This window comes from Elaeis guineensis, chromosome 13 (assembly GCF_000442705.2).
Source record: "Elaeis guineensis isolate ETL-2024a chromosome 13, EG11, whole genome shotgun sequence".
In the NCBI taxonomy this organism is placed as follows: Eukaryota; Viridiplantae; Streptophyta; class Magnoliopsida; order Arecales; family Arecaceae; genus Elaeis; species Elaeis guineensis.
Window position 1 is genome coordinate 5,606,664 of NC_026005.2, and position 18,933 is coordinate 5,625,596.

At 37.4% G+C, this 18,933-nt stretch overlaps 1 protein-coding gene across 2 annotated transcripts; it reads left to right on the forward strand.

Moving 5' to 3' along the window:
* On the forward strand, window positions 1–12,560 carry LOC105056782 (polyadenylate-binding protein 2). 2 transcript variants are annotated; one of them, XM_010939090.4, is made up of 6 exons: window positions 1–177; window positions 251–353; window positions 3,138–3,208; window positions 11,628–11,819; window positions 11,916–12,043; window positions 12,131–12,560. In XM_010939090.4, exons 1-6 carry the CDS (start codon window positions 55–57, stop codon window positions 12,177–12,179), a joined length of 666 nt encoding a protein of 221 aa, XP_010937392.1. In that variant the 5' UTR covers window positions 1–54; the 3' UTR covers window positions 12,180–12,560. The 2 variants fall into 2 exon arrangements, with proteins under 2 accessions (XP_010937392.1, XP_010937393.1); XM_010939091.3 differs by having other exon boundaries at window positions 7–171.
* The last annotated feature ends 6,373 nt before the right edge of the window (window positions 12,561–18,933 follow it).

The window sequence follows — 18,933 nt, forward strand, 5'->3', positions numbered from 1 at the left end:
GACGGCTCCGGGAAATATGAACAGGGATCCCGTGGGCGCTTGGGCAGTGGAGTGATGGAGGAAGAAGAGCACGAGGTGTACGGCCAAGACATCCCCGACGAGGGGGAGATGGAGGGCGACATCGATCCCCACGGCGCCGACGTCGACATGACCCGAGCCGACGACGACGCCGTCAAAGTCTCTCTCTCCTTTTTCTTCTTCCCTCAAAATCCTAACCGTAACCTTAGGCTGACGCTGATCGCCGATACAGGAGCTCGATGAGATGAAGAAGCGGCTCAAGGAGATGGAGGAGGAAGCCGCTGCCCTGCGCGAGATGCAGGCAAAAGTCGAGAAGGAGATGGGCGCCGTTCAAGGTTCCTTCCTCTATTCTTTCCTCTAGGGTTTTGTGATTTCCTTCGATTTTATGCGGATCACAGATCAAATCGCCTTGTCTTTCGTCAACTGCCTATTTTTTAAACTGCTTTTGCCACATTATCGGTTTGTGGTGATGATATACTGATATACTCTGCAGCAGTTTTCGTGTTTTGCCGTCAAAAATGGAACTTTGAGCTGATCCGTTTCTAAATTATATTTTTGTTCCTGTCTTAGTTTTATCACCTCAGAAGGCACAATTATGTTATGATCAGTCGGTGTAATCCATGAAAGTTCGTGTCTTTATTTATCTAGAAATGATAAAAGTTTGAGCCAGGGCCTCTAGTTTGTGCAGTAGGGAACTTATTGTCTTTGTTTTGTTCGAAACTAGATAAGAAGAAATCTTATCGGCGTCATTTTATTTGCAGTTTTGTCAGAATTCACCTCCTTTGGTTGTCCCTTTTTTTTTTTTTTTCTTGCTTGCATCCTCTATGTCCATTTTCTGATGCTGCGATCTGCCAGAATGAGTCGGAGTATCCATGCATCTCAGCATATCCATGTAAAACCAAAATGTGCTTCTTTACCCTCCGTTTCATCTTCATAGTTTATAACGTTTGCGCCTCTGCGCCCTTAGGGGTGGGGGATGGTTATTTGACTATTTCCATCTACCAGACTCCATATCCTAGCTGATATCTCCCTTTCGTCTCCCTACGGGGGACGTTGCAACAATATATTATGCAATCAAGTTCATGGAGACAAAATATCTGATGGCAAAAGTAACAACAAGGAAAGCATGATATGATCATCACAAATGCTCACATTGAATCATTTTAACAAAAATTGGTTTCCTGTGATATGATCAATGACAATCAACAACGATGCCAATGTTTGCAAATAGTGGACCTCCTCCAAGACTGTTGCTTAATGTTATAATGAATATAACAAGTAATGGCTGTAATTTCATAAGTCGACCCCTTGCTTGGTTTACCCCCAAATGAAACAGTGTATGTTATAATGGCTCTTATATTCCATTGCTTTGGTAAATAATGGAAAAAAAAAATAACCAAATGCATTATTTGCTTAAACCACTGTTGACCAAACCGGAAAAAGTTCTTCCTATCTGCCATAGGATTTTGAACTAAAAATATGATTGTATCAAATTAAACATTGAAAATGTTGAATGTGGTTGTTGTCTTCTGTTACATAATGGCCGGTAAAATGGAATATCAATCTGATAACAAGCATGACTTAAACTCTTCTTATTACTATACATAATATAAGGTAAGCCATCTAAAGCTACTATAAGGATGTTATGACACAAATGCTATTTTAAACCTTATAGCAGCTTATGTATTTCACTAAATACATTTTTGGTAGTTTGTATATTTTTTCAGAATAGTAACTGAATACTATGTTTCAAAATTACCCATGAAACCTAAATTGTGAATTATTTCTCCCTACAAGTGCTTCTTGTCCCTCTTTGGTTTACACACAAACTTTTTTGGATTTATTGATGTGCATTCCATGTTCATCAATGCTAGGATACATACTCAACTATTACCTATTGGAAACAAGGAAAGGCAAAAAACATGGATTAGATGTTCGCCCTTTTAAGCTGATCACCGATCTTTTCCTTGATTCAATTTTCCCCCTTTTTTGACTTAGCAACATAAAATCATCTCTATTGCAATTTGAAATACAATCATAGTTATTAGCCTGGATTGGATCAACTGGTCAGATAGGCATATCTGAGCAAGCCAAGCCTAAGTCTCTTTTAGGTTTATACCGAGACTGAAGTGGCATTTGGCCTAGTACAACCCACAAGACTTGATCATATTTCTCTTGACCTGGCCATTGATCTCAAGACTCAGTTCATCAATTTTCAGTAATCAATTTTTTAATGTTAATGAAACATGAAAAATGATTGTGATTCGTTTCATCCTCTTTAGTGGTTTCAAAACCTTTAATATGTAAAATAAAAATTCTCAATAACTTATGCAAATTTTCCTATGTCATTTCTATTTTCTATAAATATTCAAAATATTTTTTTTATATATATTTCTGGTTTGACTGATTGGCCTGATGGTTGGACCAATAACCTAATGAGACACTCCATAACCTGTTTTTTGTCCAATCCAGTTTTGATAACTATGCATACAATTGGTCTGATGGAGAGGAAATAGGGAAGTAGAGCTATCAAATGAAATAAATGAGTTTGCATACGTTGGGATGAATTTATGTTACTTTCAAGTGTAGTTCACATTGGGGAAGCAGTATCCAAATATATGGGTTATGGATTTTGTGATATTACTCCCTTGATCTATATTGTGTTGATAACTTTAACTTATGCTTTATCACTATGCATTAGAGATGGACTCATGAGTCCATAATCTCTCCATGCCTGCATAGGCACTTCATTGATGTGGCTTGGAACATATAACATTTTAGGTAGGGTGGATCTAGTATGTTTTTCCTGTTATAAATATTTTTATCCACCAACTTGGTAGTGCTCTTTTTCCTCCTCTTTTAACAAAAAAAGAACCTAGAGAGCATTCTTGAAATTTGCACATTAAAACATGAAATTCAATAGAAATATGAAAATCTAAGCTTATCTTGCACCTACCCAAGCAGCTGAGATTGTATGAATTGGAACTTGCATTTATTCTTTTATTCTTTGTTTCATTTTAGCATAATCATTTCTGATTAACATAATAATCATCTCTTTCACTTTCTCCTGCTATTTGTGTTTGTACAATGATGACCTTACACATGTATTCCTTGCACAGATCCTGCTAGTGCTGCTGCAACTCAAGCAAGCAGGGAGGAAGTTGATTCTCGATCAGTTTTTGTTGGCAATGTGAGTTCAATTATCCCTATATCTTTTACACAATTATTTAATCAGGTGCAACTTATTTCCATTGAAGTGTTTTTTAATTACCAAGTAACACTGTCGTTTGCTATATTAAAATATATAAAAATGTGGAGATATTGGGTTGGCTATCTCTGTTGCTTATCTTTTAGCAAGTATTAAAATAATGTACCGTTCTTGTGGAATCAAAGGCCAGAGCGATACATCATATCGTGTATTACCTGTTGAACATTTGGTACATAACGGAATAAAAAGAAATGTAGATGTCGTGCACATGCTACCAACATTACATGAAGCTTTTATATTAATGGGGCTATCACAAACTAAATATTATGGGTTACCTTGATTTCTAACGTTTGGTCATTGTAAGATAATGGTTTTTGTCATTACCATGCCCAATCTATAGATTATGCTCTCAAATCCTCATATAAAGGTGAAAAATGTTATTGAATGTGGAAGATATTTAGCCTGCCACAAATAGAAATCAGAGCTTTTCCAGTGAACAGAAATGCATTTGGAAGGGAAGTAATGGAAAAACCACCTAATGGATTCCATTGCTGCCCCTCTTCCATTCTCTCTCTTTTTATCCTTTGCACTGAAAAGCATAAAAGAGATACCCTGTCTTTGTCTTTGCTTTTAAGAGAGGGAGGGAGATACCATGTCTGTCTTTGCTTTTAAGAGAAGAAGATGATAAGGATCCTTTTTTGGTTGTTATCTTTCATCACTTTTTGGTGAAGTACCAAGTACTGGTGGTTTGTTAGTGAAAGAGGGGACAAAGAAGCAAACTTAATCCAAGTTGACTTTAGAGTGAGTTGGGACTGAAAATTGAGCCATTTTGATTCTTTGTGCTCTTTTTTGTCACTCAACTGCATTATAGCCAGTGTTAGATGGAAAAGAGGCTCCAGAACTACAATGAGGAGATGATGAAGTATCATCCTAGATTAGATCTCCTGAGGAAAAACAAACTCTGGAAATAAATTTCAGATCAGACTTTAAAGATGTTTGCTCAAAAATTTTACTCCAATAGGACTAATCAGCATCCTAGTTGATTGCTTTTGAATAAATGTTATTTGCTCAAAAGAGACAACAATGGAAAGGAATGAATATGGAGGAACTTAGGTTTTGCTTATCTGTTCAGCTAAAGCCTAAAAGGTAGTACACCTTGTTGTCCGGTTGGGGGATTGTTTTCCAGGGGACAGGGATTGATATGCCAATGTGGAAATTTTTCCATCTCACAAGTGAGAAAAGTGGCACTAATAAGTTTTAGCTATCTAACATAGTTTTTGGGTTTACCTTGAGATAATGAGAGGAGAATGCCTTAAGAAAGGTAAATGAGAAAAAGATTATCTTATCCTCAATAGCAGGAAATTTTGCCTAAAGTGCAATAGACAGCTCCGAACCTCTCAGGAGACTTACTATTGCATCTGCTTGCTGAACACTTCCTTTTTCCTTTTTTTTTTTTTTTTTTTAATTTGAAAAGGAAAGGAGATTTGCTTCCCCATATCTGCAAGCATATCTGCACCTATGCACCCACTTTAGGTAACTAAGATCCAATTATGATTGTTCCGGTAACTGCTTGGTTGGTATGGCGGTCTAGGAAGCATGGGTGCGGCAAAATAGCCGCCGTACCCATGTCGGACACGTTTCCTATACGGAAACGCCGGAGACACGATGCAATACGTACACATTGCATGTCTAGCTATTTTCTCTCTCTTTTCTGATTTTCCCGGTGTCGGATACGGCTGGAAAACGGCTGGGGTATGGTTGGGTACTGAATTTTGCTGTTAATGAAACATTGAAATGCCACCGTTTTCTAATTCTTCACACATATGGAACTCAAGCTTCCCTCCCCTTCACGTCCCTCTGTCTTCCCTTTGTTTAAGCCTCTGCCCTCTTCACAAACACAGAACAAAGTTCTTTTCTTTCTATCACGTCCTTCCCCTGCCCTATCGTCTCCTCTGGCTTTGGCTTCGCACCTTTGAATTGCAGCGATAGAGTCGCAATGTTGCACTCTCTCTCGCAGCAGGTTAGTAATATAATTAGTCTTTATTTTTTTTCCTTGTATCTGCACTGCACCTTGAAGAACCAGTCACAGTTAATATGTTAATCTTTTAGGATTTTTGCTGATAATGACTATGCACTAATGATGCTTACTTTTCAAACATAGGTGCTCTTGAGTTATGATTTGTGTTTATATGTTAAATTTATCTTGAGTATTTATGCTTCTATATTAATATTATATTAATTTTATATTTTTTAATATATCGTATCCCAGCCGTATCGTATCCTATATTTTTAAGAATTTATCATATCCCTGTATCCATATCGTATCGTACCAGTGTCCTGTATCGTATCTGTGCTTCCTAGATGGCGGTTGATGTTCTCTGCTCAAGGCCAGGAAGATAATTTCTTGCAACAACATAATTTTAGTAGAAAGAATTAATGCCATCCTTTTTTTACTTAATTGTTTCTTTGAATTGAGGAGCAGATTTTGCTGTTAATTCTCCTTTGGCAGTTGATGCAGCCGTAATGTCCCCAGAGCTTGTAGGGTCCAGTTTATTTATATATTTATTTATTTGAATTTTATCATTCACATTGGTTTCTAACCCACTATGGGTACCGTTTGAAGTTAATATACATTCTCAGAAGCCATCTTTGACAGAAAATTTCAACCTATTGCTTCTCCAAGCGGTAACCTAGCATTGTAAAGCTTATATGTTAAATATTCTCTGAATACCAGTTCTTAATGTATCATATTTGTCTCTGTGTGTAAACTTGTCCATTTTGGGCATGAATGCATCAATATTTTAAAATCCAGCACATGCAACTAGGTCTGTGCCTGCATGTACGTATGTGGTCCCTTGACCACATGGCATTGCCTACATTTGATTACTATGTATATTGTGTAGACATACTGCATGTGGGTCAAGAAAAGAGTTTCATGTTGGACCAGGCATCGGCATAAACAGTGCACTTTGCATTGTGTGGCTGCATAAGTGCCTTAGCATTCTGAGTTGAAAGCACCTGATTCTTATGTAAACCCCTGCATATGATGCAAGTTTGAGTTGATAATAGGTTCGGTGTGGGTGATGGTATTAATAAAGTTAATATTGTTAATTATGTATATCTATTGCCATTAGATTTTAAGTACCAGACAGTAACCACTAATTATTATTACTATTCTTTATGCAAAAATATTACTATTATTAGTGCTATTTTTATTGTATTTAATGCATTTTATTTATTTTAAGTGGTTAAAAATATCAACTACTTCTGTGGCCTGGATACCTCATATGGACTGTTGTCCCTTGATCATCTGCATGTTGCAGAAGCTTGTTAAAACATTGAATCCATGCAAGCATGTATGTGCTTTCTTGTTTGCGAACTTGTGCACCAACTCATCCTGCACTGCCACCTGCATGCATTAGACTTTTAATACTGCAGATGCCATAATAACGAAATGAATGTTTAATATGCCATAAGCTGATGACTTTTACAGGTGTTGATAACTGATGGATTTTTTTTTTTTTTTGATCCTCTGAACAATGAGTGTTGATCATCACTAGCATGCAATGTTTCCCCCTCCTTTTAAAAGATTAGGGAGAATGCTTCGGTCCAAAACTTTCTGATATTCTGCTTCAGCAAGAATTGGTAAAATTCCATGTGATTATAGGTGGATGAAGATGATAAAACAATTACAAGCACTTGGCAGCTGTTATAAATCATCTTCATTTTATTGATTTAAATAATATATTGGATGGGTGGCTTGGTTCCTGATTCGCATTCAGCAGCAAACAATTTTTTTGACTGCCTTATTTACTTTCTTAATCTTTTATAGTGATCCTTTATATTTTTGTGTGTATATGCTTTTAATTCTAAAATCTCTCTTTGACTGATTGTTTAACGATGGCAGGGTTATTTTTATTCTTCAAGTTTTTTTGTTACCAAAATATGGGATTCCACGAAGTTATGTAGAAAATAGACAAAAGAAAGAAAGAATGAAAGTCATGTATGATTTATTAGAAACAAAAGAAGAGAAGAAAAAAGAAAAAAAACAAATAAAGGCCAGTAGAGGGAAAAAATGAGGGGCCTAAAAAAAAAGCAGCAGCTTGGGTGATATCCATCAAGGAACAAAAAGGAAAGAGAAAAGAAAGCATGTATGAAGACCCAAAAAAAAAAAACCTGTCTTAGCTCCCAAAAGAACTAAGAAGAGGGAGGAAAACATGGGTGTGGAAGCAGGAAATGTAGGTATTCGGGATGTGGTACTCTGAAGTCTTGGAAGGACTGAGTAGCCACCCAGAACTTATAATTGTGCAGACGTGCTGAAGTCACTAGCATATTTGGCACAATGACACGACACGATGGGTACATGCATCTTTAGGTGAGTTTGGAATGCCTTTGGGGCATCTAGTTACTTTTGACAAATAATGAGAGGTTCTGGATCTCTTGCTTCTTACCTTGATAGCTTTTGTCAGCCTCTTTCGAAATTGTTTGTTTCATTCTTGCTTATCCTTTATGCTGTTTGCCCATTTTTGTTTTTTTGTTTTTTTTCCTTCAAGTGATATCTGTTGAGGATTTAACTGTCATTTCATTGTCTTCCGATCATCATGGATATTCACTTTATGGAAAGAATGAACCTGATCTATTTGATAGTGCAGTTTTGGTAACTGTATCAAGCTACAGTCCGTCAAAGATTGATGATGCTGTTTTGGTTCAAACTGTTAAGATTTCTATATTGAAGAGGAAAAGAAATTTCATTGTTTTGTTGTATGCATAGTCTATTAATAGCTTTTCATCAGTCTGATTATCAGCATTATGGTGGAGAAGAACATGAGTTCTTTTAATTTTCCCTTTAATTTTAGTAGTTTAGTCTTGTTATGTGCTGCCTTCTCTTCTACTTCATTATCACTAAGTGGTTCCATTTGGTAGCTTTCCAGATCACCATGAATAGCTGTGTTACTCTTGGATTGATCCATGATGTAAGTTGTGGTCATGGTAATCTAACTTATACTTTGGTAGACCTGATATGTTGATGCTTTTATAACATACATGATGTGAAGCTATTTGAAGTGAAAAAGTTGCATAAGAGTGAAATCAAACATCATAAAGAAAATTATAGTAATAAAAAAGACTCTAAATATGATTAGGAATTCTAGTTGAAGTTTGAATTTTCTAAACGTTTTTTTCTCTTAAAAAATGATATTGTTGTAAAATGGAAACTACTAATGAAATGGGGTAGCTTTATTTTGTAGAAGAAGTAGGTTCCAGCTGTTTGGATGGACTAGATCAATCTATGCTCTAGAGGTGGAAGACGAGTAACACAATTTATTGCAAAGGATCTATGAAAATTCTTTCTTAAAGATCTAGAGGAAGTCTGAAATCTAAGAATGAGATGATTCATGGCCTCACTTAGAGTGTAATTGAGACATGGCACTATTATTTGAGTTTATTATATGCCCATGAAGCATCAGCTGTTGTACAGCTTGGAGAATGAAAAGTGGGGCTTCTGTGGACTTGTACAGATGCCAAATCTCTCCGTGTTTATCTCTCTTTTATCTTTTATTTGCTAGAAGTCAGGCAATAAGTGCTGGACGCATAAAATGTATGCTGATTTAAGTTGCCACATGTTACAATGATTTTGACTCTTCAATATTGTGATTATGAATTAATTTCAACCATACAAATAGGAAACCATTTAAAACATATAAGAATATCCTTGTAACAATAAACAGAGGTCTAAAAACAGAAAACATTTAAAATTCTACTATCAACATGCTGAATATATGATGTTTCTGATCACATCAATAATGAATCTTGAAGGTCATAGATTTAAGCAAACACACATTAGAAACTATTTATTTGTTGAGAATGTAATGCAAAAACCATCTAGCATAATACTTGACATATTTTTGTTTTAAATAAAAAATTGTAAAATTTATTTTTTTTATTGAATCCATGTACCATGCCTGATAAAGTCTCCTTGGCATATTTTGTCTTCATGGAACATTCTCTCTTTACTCCAAAATGATCCATCACCCAGATATGATTTATATAGTAAATTAATGGGCAATCATGTGATTTGACCAAAAATGAGTAGTTTGGACTGATATTGAATGGCAATGCCTTTAGATCTAGGGACTAGTTCAAAATTATGCATGACAAAATCAACAACTCTCTTGATGGTGTTCTTCAACCAAGCATATTCTGGGGCTTGATCATAACTGTCACTAACACCCATAAGGTGATCCTGTTATGGTGGTTTAAGGCAAGCCAAGGTACCTTCAGGCTTCAAGATTGTCCACAATGTCTTCTATGTGGAGTGCTCATCTGCAGCTATGAATGTCTTGAGTGCAGTGATGTGCTAGAGCAAACCTCTGGAATCAGTCTAAGTTGAGCTTCTTAAAAGTTAAACCTATGTCAAATCCTACAATCTTTGATGACATCTTATATCCGAAGTCGTTGAGTGCATATAGAAGGAACAATTTATAAATGGCCTTCCAAATTGATGAAGTCACTGACTTTTTCAGGTGCAATAAAATTGACAGACAAAGAATAGCATATATAAGACCACCATCAAGCCTTGTCCTAACTATCTGAGGTTGGCTTTACACGTCTCCTTTATTGGGTGTTCTTATTTAGGTCTATGCCTTGTGTTCTTATCTACTGCAACTTCTAGCGATGACAAGGGGGGCCCTAACAGTTATGAAAATCAAATTTGGTTTTATTTCATAGTTTGATTTTCAATTATGACCAGCTATCAACCTAACAACCACCTCCACCTTTTTCATATACGCTTGGAGACTGGTGGTGGTGGTGTTTGGCACCTTCATAGGGGGGTTAAATGCTATTTAAACTTGTATTATTACACTATACTTATGTTCAAACCTAAACATGGATTTGCCGATCCTATTCCATTTGCATTTTGTTTTTTTCATGTGCATTAAAATTTCAGGGCAGGAACATATCAGGTAATATGGCATTAATTATACTATACGTGTTTCCAGATAGTTTTGTCACCCATATATCACTTTTGACTTTAGAATGTGAACAGAATATGGTCTTTTTCCTTGGATTCTCATGTGAACTAGGTTGAAAATTGCCATTTGTACAGAAGGGTCCTTTTGCTTTTTGGCCTTGTCAGTTTTCCGGAGGGGGGTGAGCAGGGCAGGAAGGTACTACGAGCAACAGACCAGGTCGAGAAAGGGTCATGATTTGGATATGCACAAAAAATTATAAGGAGAAATGTAGATAAAATCAATATTTAGAGTTCATGACAGGATTTTCTTGTGGTGTACCATGTTACATGGGTTCAAGTACCGGTGTTGGATAAAGGGGATTGGACAAGGGTCCAGTCATTGTATCCCAAAACCAAGGACATGAGGACTATACCAAAAAAGGGATCTAAAACTGGGTGTTAGTACATTGACACGTTATACATCATCTAGTTTTGTCCAAAGTTGGAGGCCTTTGATGGACCAACTCGAGCCCAACATGGAAGGTGCCTAGGCATGAAGGCTCGGGGCAGATCTGACTATCAGTTGAATGATTAATGCTCAGCCATGTTTTATTTAACCTCTAGTCATTGGTGGGGACTTTGTACATTCTCTAATAAACTATCTGCACGGGATGTGCTTGAAGCCTGATTAAATTGACCCTAACAATGAAGCCCTTTGTCTCATCGCTCTTGATGCCAAACATGATGCAGCCTCCATCACCTGCCCCAGTTACCTCCATCTGCTGCATGCTATATCCATCCACCACGGAACCCACCTGCCTAACCCATTCCACCAGCGTCCCACCTCATCTCTCAGGTTGGTGCACCGCCAAGGTAACCCTTTCCTGATCCTCTCTTTCTTTCTTGTTTCTTCAAGACCTTATCCTCCACCGCCGCTATCTCTGCTTCCCAGTCTTAGAAGAATGTGAGTTTAGGTGATGCATCGGACTCTGTTCATGTACCTGTGATGTGTCGTGTCACGTGGACACAGGTACTTCGGTGCAAGGTGCTAAGTCTATTGTAGGTGCTGTCCTCAAAAACTTCATCCAAACAGATCTCAGGTAAATGTTATTATGTTAGAACAAGAATACTATAGGAAGAAACTGAAGTGTAAAAAACTCTATAATCTTTTTGTTATAATGGGCTCTTTGCTGTTATGAGTCAGTTCAAGCGAAACTCGAAACAATCCTCAGGTTCAGATTGTTAGGTGAAATGAAAATGTTGCATTCTCAGTTTTAAATTGGCGGCTCAAACATGAAACTATGGGTGCATCTTTTTCATTTCCTGTTATTACCTAACTAGTCATAATTTTATGTTGATTTTAGCTGTAAATGTGACATGCACACCGCTGAAATTGTTAGCTGTCATCAAATGATCCTTTGAACAGCACCTGCTTTGCTCATGTCACCACAGGTGGATTATGCATGCACCCCTGAAGAAGTGCAGCAGCATTTCCAATCTTGTGGAACAGTAAACAGGGTGACAATTCTGACTGACAAGTTTGGCCAGCCCAAAGGTTTTGCTTATGTGGAATTTTTGGAAGTTGAGGCTGTACAAGAGGCTCTCCTCTTGAATGAATCTGAATTACATGGTCGCCAACTGAAGGTGTTTTTGTGATGCAAGCTTTCGCCCCGTTCATCATTATTTTGATTTCCTTTGCTTGCATCTCTCCTGCCTTTAAATGGAGATGCTGCTCTGCAGGTATGTGCCAAACGAACTAATATCCCTGGAATGAAGCAGTACCGCCCACGGCGGTTCAATCCATACTCGGGCTACCGATTCAGGAGGCCATATATGCCACCATATTTTTACTCTCCCTATGGATATGGGTTAGTTACATGTTCCTGGATCGTTTTTAGTTGACCATTTTATTGTTTCAAGCCTATCGGCGACAAACCCTTTTGCCCTTTTTGCAGGAAAGTTCCCAGATTCAGAAGGCCAATGCGCTATAGGCCTTACTACTAAATGATCAAAAGCTCTGCTAGGTAATATGACTGTTATTCTAGCCTGAAGTTGGGAGTCTGTCCCGAAGTGTCCTATGCAAGTGGCACTGGTCCGCTTTATATCATTACTTCTCTGCTTTTCTTATGAGCTTTGATGAATGGTGAGGAGCTTCCTGTGACTGCTGTTTATTTCATGCTGGATACTTTATTTTAGAGTTACAACTTTCTATATCTTCGCCGGAAATATAACACTTTTAAGTATCTTACAATTATGCACTTGTGCTGGTTGGTCCACCAGCAAGTTCAGCTCTGATGATTCCAGTGTTCTTTGGCTGGAGTAGTTACTTGGTCTTCCTTCCAGAAGCATATTGCAATCCATTTTCGTCTTTAATGTTTTTGTGCTTTTGTGTCTCTTTGGCTTTTGCTTAGGTGCGATAATTTTTGTGATGTTCTCTTTCTGGGTAAGCAACAGGCCTTTTGAATTGCCTATGGTGAGGAAGCGAAGGAACTTCCTAATTGATTCCTCATTCTCAAGACTATAAAATACATCAGGTTCTGACATGATGATACCCAATGTTGTGATGGGGTTGGATTGACAGGGCTTCCAAACTCCTCCTATGATCTCTCATGTGATATAATTTCCTTTGTTAAAATGCTTTTCTCGTCTGTGTGGGATCCATTGTGCATTGAAGTTGATAGACCATCTTCAAAAGAGAAGCTAGTTAATAGATTGTTGGAAAAGAGCTGGTATTGGATGGAATGAAGAGAAGGAAGAAAGAGTTCTGCCAAAGAATAAAAAGAAAGAAGAAAAAAAACAGAGAATACAATAGAAGCATTTATGTGGGAGCAGAAAGAATCTACATCATTCGTGGATGCAAAAAAAAGAACCAGGCGATGGATGATGATATGTTACTGTTTTTTTAGCTTCAAAAAAATTAATGGCTAATTGTGAGGTAGGGGTACGTTTAGGTGCCAGGAGTTACTTGCACTCCAACATGAATGCCTTCAAAGTTTCATATGGTGCCTACTCTAGCGGAACGCGCTTGTCTTGCTGATGTTGCAAGCTTTACAATTTCTCAAGTGTTAAATTTCTTACGTTCCTCACAAATTAGAAGTGTCAGCTATATTCTTTTTTCCTGTGCTTGTAGCATTCCTTTCCTTTAACCAGGAAAATTTATTGAATCCCAAATTTCTAAATATGTTTCTTCACTTCTTCAGCCATCCTTTCTTTTACTTCAAAAATCCTTGCAAACACATGCACATGCGAACAACCCTGATAAGAATTTAAGGACAGGTGCCTGATAGATGGTTATGATCGATGATTTGCCATTGATGAATAAATATACTCTAAGAGATAATGGGGGAAAAGAACAAGAGGACTTGTAAAGGCATTGAACTCTTATTTTAGGAGTGAACTGAATAGAAATCTAAAATAAAACGTGCTAGCCTAATTCAGGATTCATTCTTTTTGGACTCGGGCCCAAGCTCCTACTAATTTATTTTGTGTCAAACCAAACTTGAGTTGTGAATCATCTATATTTGACCTCTTATTAATACACAGATATTTGGTGTCAATGCATGGCTCCACTTCCATATTTGGTTCACCTATATTTGACCTCTTATCAATGTATAGATATTTAGTCTCTTCTTACCTAGCATGAAATTTGAAATGCTTTTCTTGTAATAACTGATCTAGATTAAATGGTATGTAATTTTAAATGCTTCTTTTATAATAGTTGGTCTAGACTACAATGGTATGTAATTTGAAATGCTCCTCTTGTAATAGCTGGTCTAGACTACAATTATAATCTATATATTCCTATTGAAGGACAATGAAATAAAATGAGAAAATAAATTATCCTTAATATGGTATCAGAATCTTGAAGCTTCAATGAGCATCCCTTCTTCTTTCTTCGATGCTCTCTCATGGTCATCGATTCATTTATCTCCGCCTCCTCCAGTCCCTCTCCTTATCCACCAAATACAACGACCCTTCTCATCTTTCCATCGGTGCAGCATTTTCTATTCATCAAATTGAATGCGTCCAATTTTCTGATCTGGAGAAAATAAATTATTCCTTTCTTAAAGGGTCAGGGTCTATTTGGATTTTTCGATGGCTCTCATCCACAGCTCACTGATTCTGTTACCGCTTCTGTCTGACAACAACAAGATGCCTAACTTGTAAGTTTTCTTGTTGCTTCATTATCTGAAGACTTGGTTCCTCTTCTTCTTGACAAAAAGACCAGCTATAAGTATCGGAGCACTCTTCATGAAGTTTTTGATTCAGCATCTCTCATCCGACTCATGTCTCTCCATCTAAAGTTACAGAATCTTCATCAAAAATCAGATGAGACAATCACCTCTCTTCTCTGACATGCAAAAGCTGTGACTGATGAACTTGTTGCATCTATAATGCTCTTAAGCTAACTGAATTTAATCTTCATGTGCTACATGCTCTATATGATGATCTGTAAGATGTGGTCTCTGACATCTCAATCGCGACACCCCTCCAACGTATACTAAACTTCATGGGCTCTTACTTAGCCATAAAAATATGCGGGCATTCAAAAAATTAACCATTGCTAATACCAGCCCTTCTACTAATCCAACCGTCAATACTGTTCAGCGGTCCCCCCATTCTTGTAGTAACCCTAGGTCCTCTATTGGTCGTGGCTTTACTCGAGGGTTGTGCGGGGCGTGGCCAATTTGATCGAGGTCGTTATCATTTTGGTCCTCCAGATGGCCATAGTTCTTAATGGTGTTTCTTTTACAATCATAGCAACTACTCTAATGCAAACTGCTTCTATCGCCCTCAGCAACCCTACCCACACTTTTTCTCTCCACAATCCAATATCAATTTCTCATATTCACCATATCCAAATCCAAATCGATCTTACCATTATCCTAATCAATCACTTCTCTCTATCCTTCACCCTTCCACTACCCTCACTTGATATCCCGATACAGGCGCATCTCACCATGTCACTCCTGACATTTATTCTATACCCTCTTATGATGAATATACTAGTTCTAATCAGGTGTATGCCGGTAATAGTAAGGGGTTATACATATTATATATTGATCATAGTTCTCTTTTCTCTTCTCACTCTTCTCTTTCATTTCAGTTACCTAACATCTTACATGTCTTTTCTATTTTCAAAAATTTACTTTCCGTACAACAGTTTACAAAAGATAATAATATCTTTTTTAAATTTCATCCATCTTATTTTTTTGTGAAAGATCGAACCATCAAGTCTACAGTGTTATTCGGTCCGAATAAAGGAGGATTATACACTCTCCATTTCAGTCCTTCTCCTTTGTCTGCATTTGTTCATGTAGCTGAGAACATCATTCTTGATGGCTGGCACAACCGTTTGAGCCATCCCTATTATCGCTTGCTTCGCTCTATGATGAAAATCAATAATTTTTCCTACAAATCTATACATCTTCATCCTCTTTGTCCCTCATGTCGGTTAAGCAACTCTAGTAAGTTGTATTTGTCTCTATCCCATCGTCGCAGTCAGTTTTTCTTAAACCTTATTTATAGTGATGTTTGGGGTTCTTCCCCTACTCCATCTTTGTTAGGACACCGCTACTATGTAATTTTTGTTGACGATCATAGTAAATTTTTTTGGTTTTATCTATTGATGCGCAAATCTGATGTGTTTTTTATTTTTTTACAATTTCAAGCTTTGGTTGAACGGCAGTTCTCTCGCACTATCAAATCCATCCAAACTAACTGGGGAAGGAAGTTTCGGTCTCTTTTTTATTTTTTTAGTAAAATTGGTATTATCTATCGTATGGCTGCTCCTCACATCCATGAGCAGCAAGAGACTGTCGAACGCTATCACCATCATATTACGGAGATCGGCCTCTCCCTTCTTGCTCATGGGTCTATGCCCCTATTGTACTGGCACTATATTTTTGAAACGGCTGTCTTTCTCATTAATAAAATGCCATCCAAAGTAACTAGTGGCGTGTCTCCCTTTGAACTTGTTTACAATAAACCACCATCCTATACTTTCCTATAAATTTTTGGACGTCTATGCTATCCCTATCTTCATCCTTATAATCGTCACAAAATAGAATATCAATCTCAACCATATGTGTTTCTCAGCTATAGTCCCTCTCACAGTGCCTATCAGTGTCTCGATTTGATAACAAATCGTACATATATCGCTAGGCATATTCACTTCGACAAATCTACTTTTTCTTTTCAATCTCACTCTCTATTGAATCCTTCACCGCAACCACTCCCCCTTCCTCTTCTCGAGGTGTTACATCTTTTCGGCCTCTATAAAAAGCCACCCCACCACTATCGTCCATTCCTCCATCAGTTCTCCATTCCCCTTTACCCTGTCTATCCACCACATCATTGGTAGCATCTCCTATGTTTTGGTCTGCCTTAATGTCACTTTGTCTCTCTAGTATTAACAAATCTGCATCTGTTCAGAACAAATTACTTACTGACTTTTATCGTAACCCTTTATCAGTAACATCCTTCCTACACTTTTTCCAACAATTGATTTTCAGCTAGACATGCCCTCCTCTAACCCACCTGCTCAACCCATCCGTACTCATCCCATGGTGCTTCGACCCCATCCAACCAAGCCATCCACCCTCACAACCATTATCCTCACCAAAGAACCTATTTGTTTTACACAGGCATCTAAACATCCTGAGTGGCGTGCTGCAATAACTGAGAAATTTAATGCTCTAGTTTTGCAACGGTATGTGGTCTCTCGTACCACATTCATCTTACCAAAAAAATTTGATTGGATATAAATGGATGTATAGAATCAAGTGAAAGGCTAATGGCTCTCTCAAGCGCTACAAAGCGCACTTAGTGGCTAAGGATTTCCACCAATAACTTGACCTCGACTACAACAAGATATTCAGTTCGATAATCAAGCTTACCATAATTCAGTCTGTTTTAAATCTCACAATCTCTCAGGGTTGGTCTATCTGACAATTAGATGTTTACAATATATTTCTATATGACAATCTGACAGAGGAAGTCTACATGTCCCAACATCAAGTTTTGAAGACCACGATCATCCAAATTATGTCTGTCATCTCCACAAATCTCTATACAGGTTAAAATAAGCACCCCATGCTCGGTTTCATCGTCTGTCCCAATTCCTTCTCGGACTGGAGTTTGTTGCCAGCAAAATTTATCCTTCATTATTTATTTTGAGGATGATCTCTCATATGATCTATGTGCTCATCTATGTTGATGATATTTTGATAACTAGCAGTGACTCCAATCAAGTCTCTCTACTCCTTCATCAGCTAGCTACAGAATTCTTCATTAAGGATATTGATGATCTCCATTTTTTCTTAGGAATTGAAGCTATTCGAAACTCTACCGATTTATTATTATCTCAAGCTTGCTAAGAGATCTACTTTCCAAAGCAGGCATGGTTGATTGTAAACTTGTTCAGACCCCAATGGCTATATCTTAAGATTCTGATTTAGGGGGTGCTCCCCATCCGAACCACACACAATATCACTCTATTGTTGGAGCTCTTCAGTGTTGTTACTTTGACACGTCTTGACATTTTTTTTGCAGTAAATAAAGTATGTCAGTTTATACAATCTCTCAGTGCTGATCACTGGGTTATAGTCAAGTGCATCTTACGATATCTTAAAGCAATAGCTGATCATGGGTTACAGATTAGCCGATCGACCTCTCACTCTCTCCAAGCTTTCTCCAATGTAGATTGGATAGATAGTGGGACTGATCGGCGCTCCACTGGGGGCTATGCAAATTTTTTTGACCCCAACCTCATTTCTTGGGCATCTCACAAACAGAAGACAGTTGCTCACTCGTCTGCAGAATCTGAATACAAGGCCTTAACTGATAAATCAGCTGAACTAATCTAGCTTGAATCTTTGTTTCAGGAACTTGGCCATCGTTTACATGACCCCCCAATTCTATAGTGCAATAATATTGGGACCACTTATCTCTCGACTAATTCTATTTTTTATGCTCGTACGAAACATGTTGAGATTGATTTTTATTTTATTTGTGAACGTATTGCACGACATCAACTATCTATTAGTTCATTTCCACCCAAGATCAGCTTATCAATATTCTCACCAATCCTTTGGGTACCTCACATTTCAGGTTCTTATAGGACAAGCTGAAGATTCGTGGTCCCGAATCTCTAACTTGAGGAGGTGTGTCAATGCACAGCTCAACTTTCATATTTTGTTCATCTATATTTGGCCTCTTATCAATGTACAGATATTTGGTATCAATGTACAGCTCAGCTTCCATATTTGGTTTGCCTATATCTGGCCTCTTGTCAATGCACAAATATTTGACCTCTTGTAATAGCTGGCCTAGACTACAATGGCATGTAATTTGAAATGCTTCTCTTATAATAGCTGGCTTAAACTATAATCGCATGTAATTTGAAATGCTTCTCTTGTGATAATTAGCCTAGACTACAATTGTAATCTATATATTCCTATTAGAGGACAATGAAATGAAATGAAAAAAGAAATTATTCTTAACAAAATTCATTTAGCAGTTGGCAAAATATGGTATGATGGATGTTTGTTTATAATCAGGATCTAGAATAAAATAATACAATTAAAGTGAAGCTATGAAATACACGTATAATCGGAGTTCAAACATGGGCATTTTCAATTTTGGCAAGCTTTTAAAGTTCAGGGATCAAAAAATTCATACCTATATATATTTATGGATAGATAGATGTATGCAGCATACATTGACTGAATCATAAACGTTTTAAGCCAAAAACGAG

Coding starts and splice junctions, on each gene's coding strand:
- LOC105056782 (XM_010939090.4), top strand. CDS start 55: ATGGAGGAAGAAGAGCACGAGGTGTACGGCCAAGACATCCCCGACGAG. Junction 3,209..11,627: donor GATCAGTTTTTGTTGGCAAT/GTGAGTTCAATT, acceptor ATGTCACCACAG/GTGGATTATGCATGCACCCC. Junction 11,820..11,915: donor TACATGGTCGCCAACTGAAG/GTGTTTTTGTGA, acceptor GCTGCTCTGCAG/GTATGTGCCAAACGAACTAA.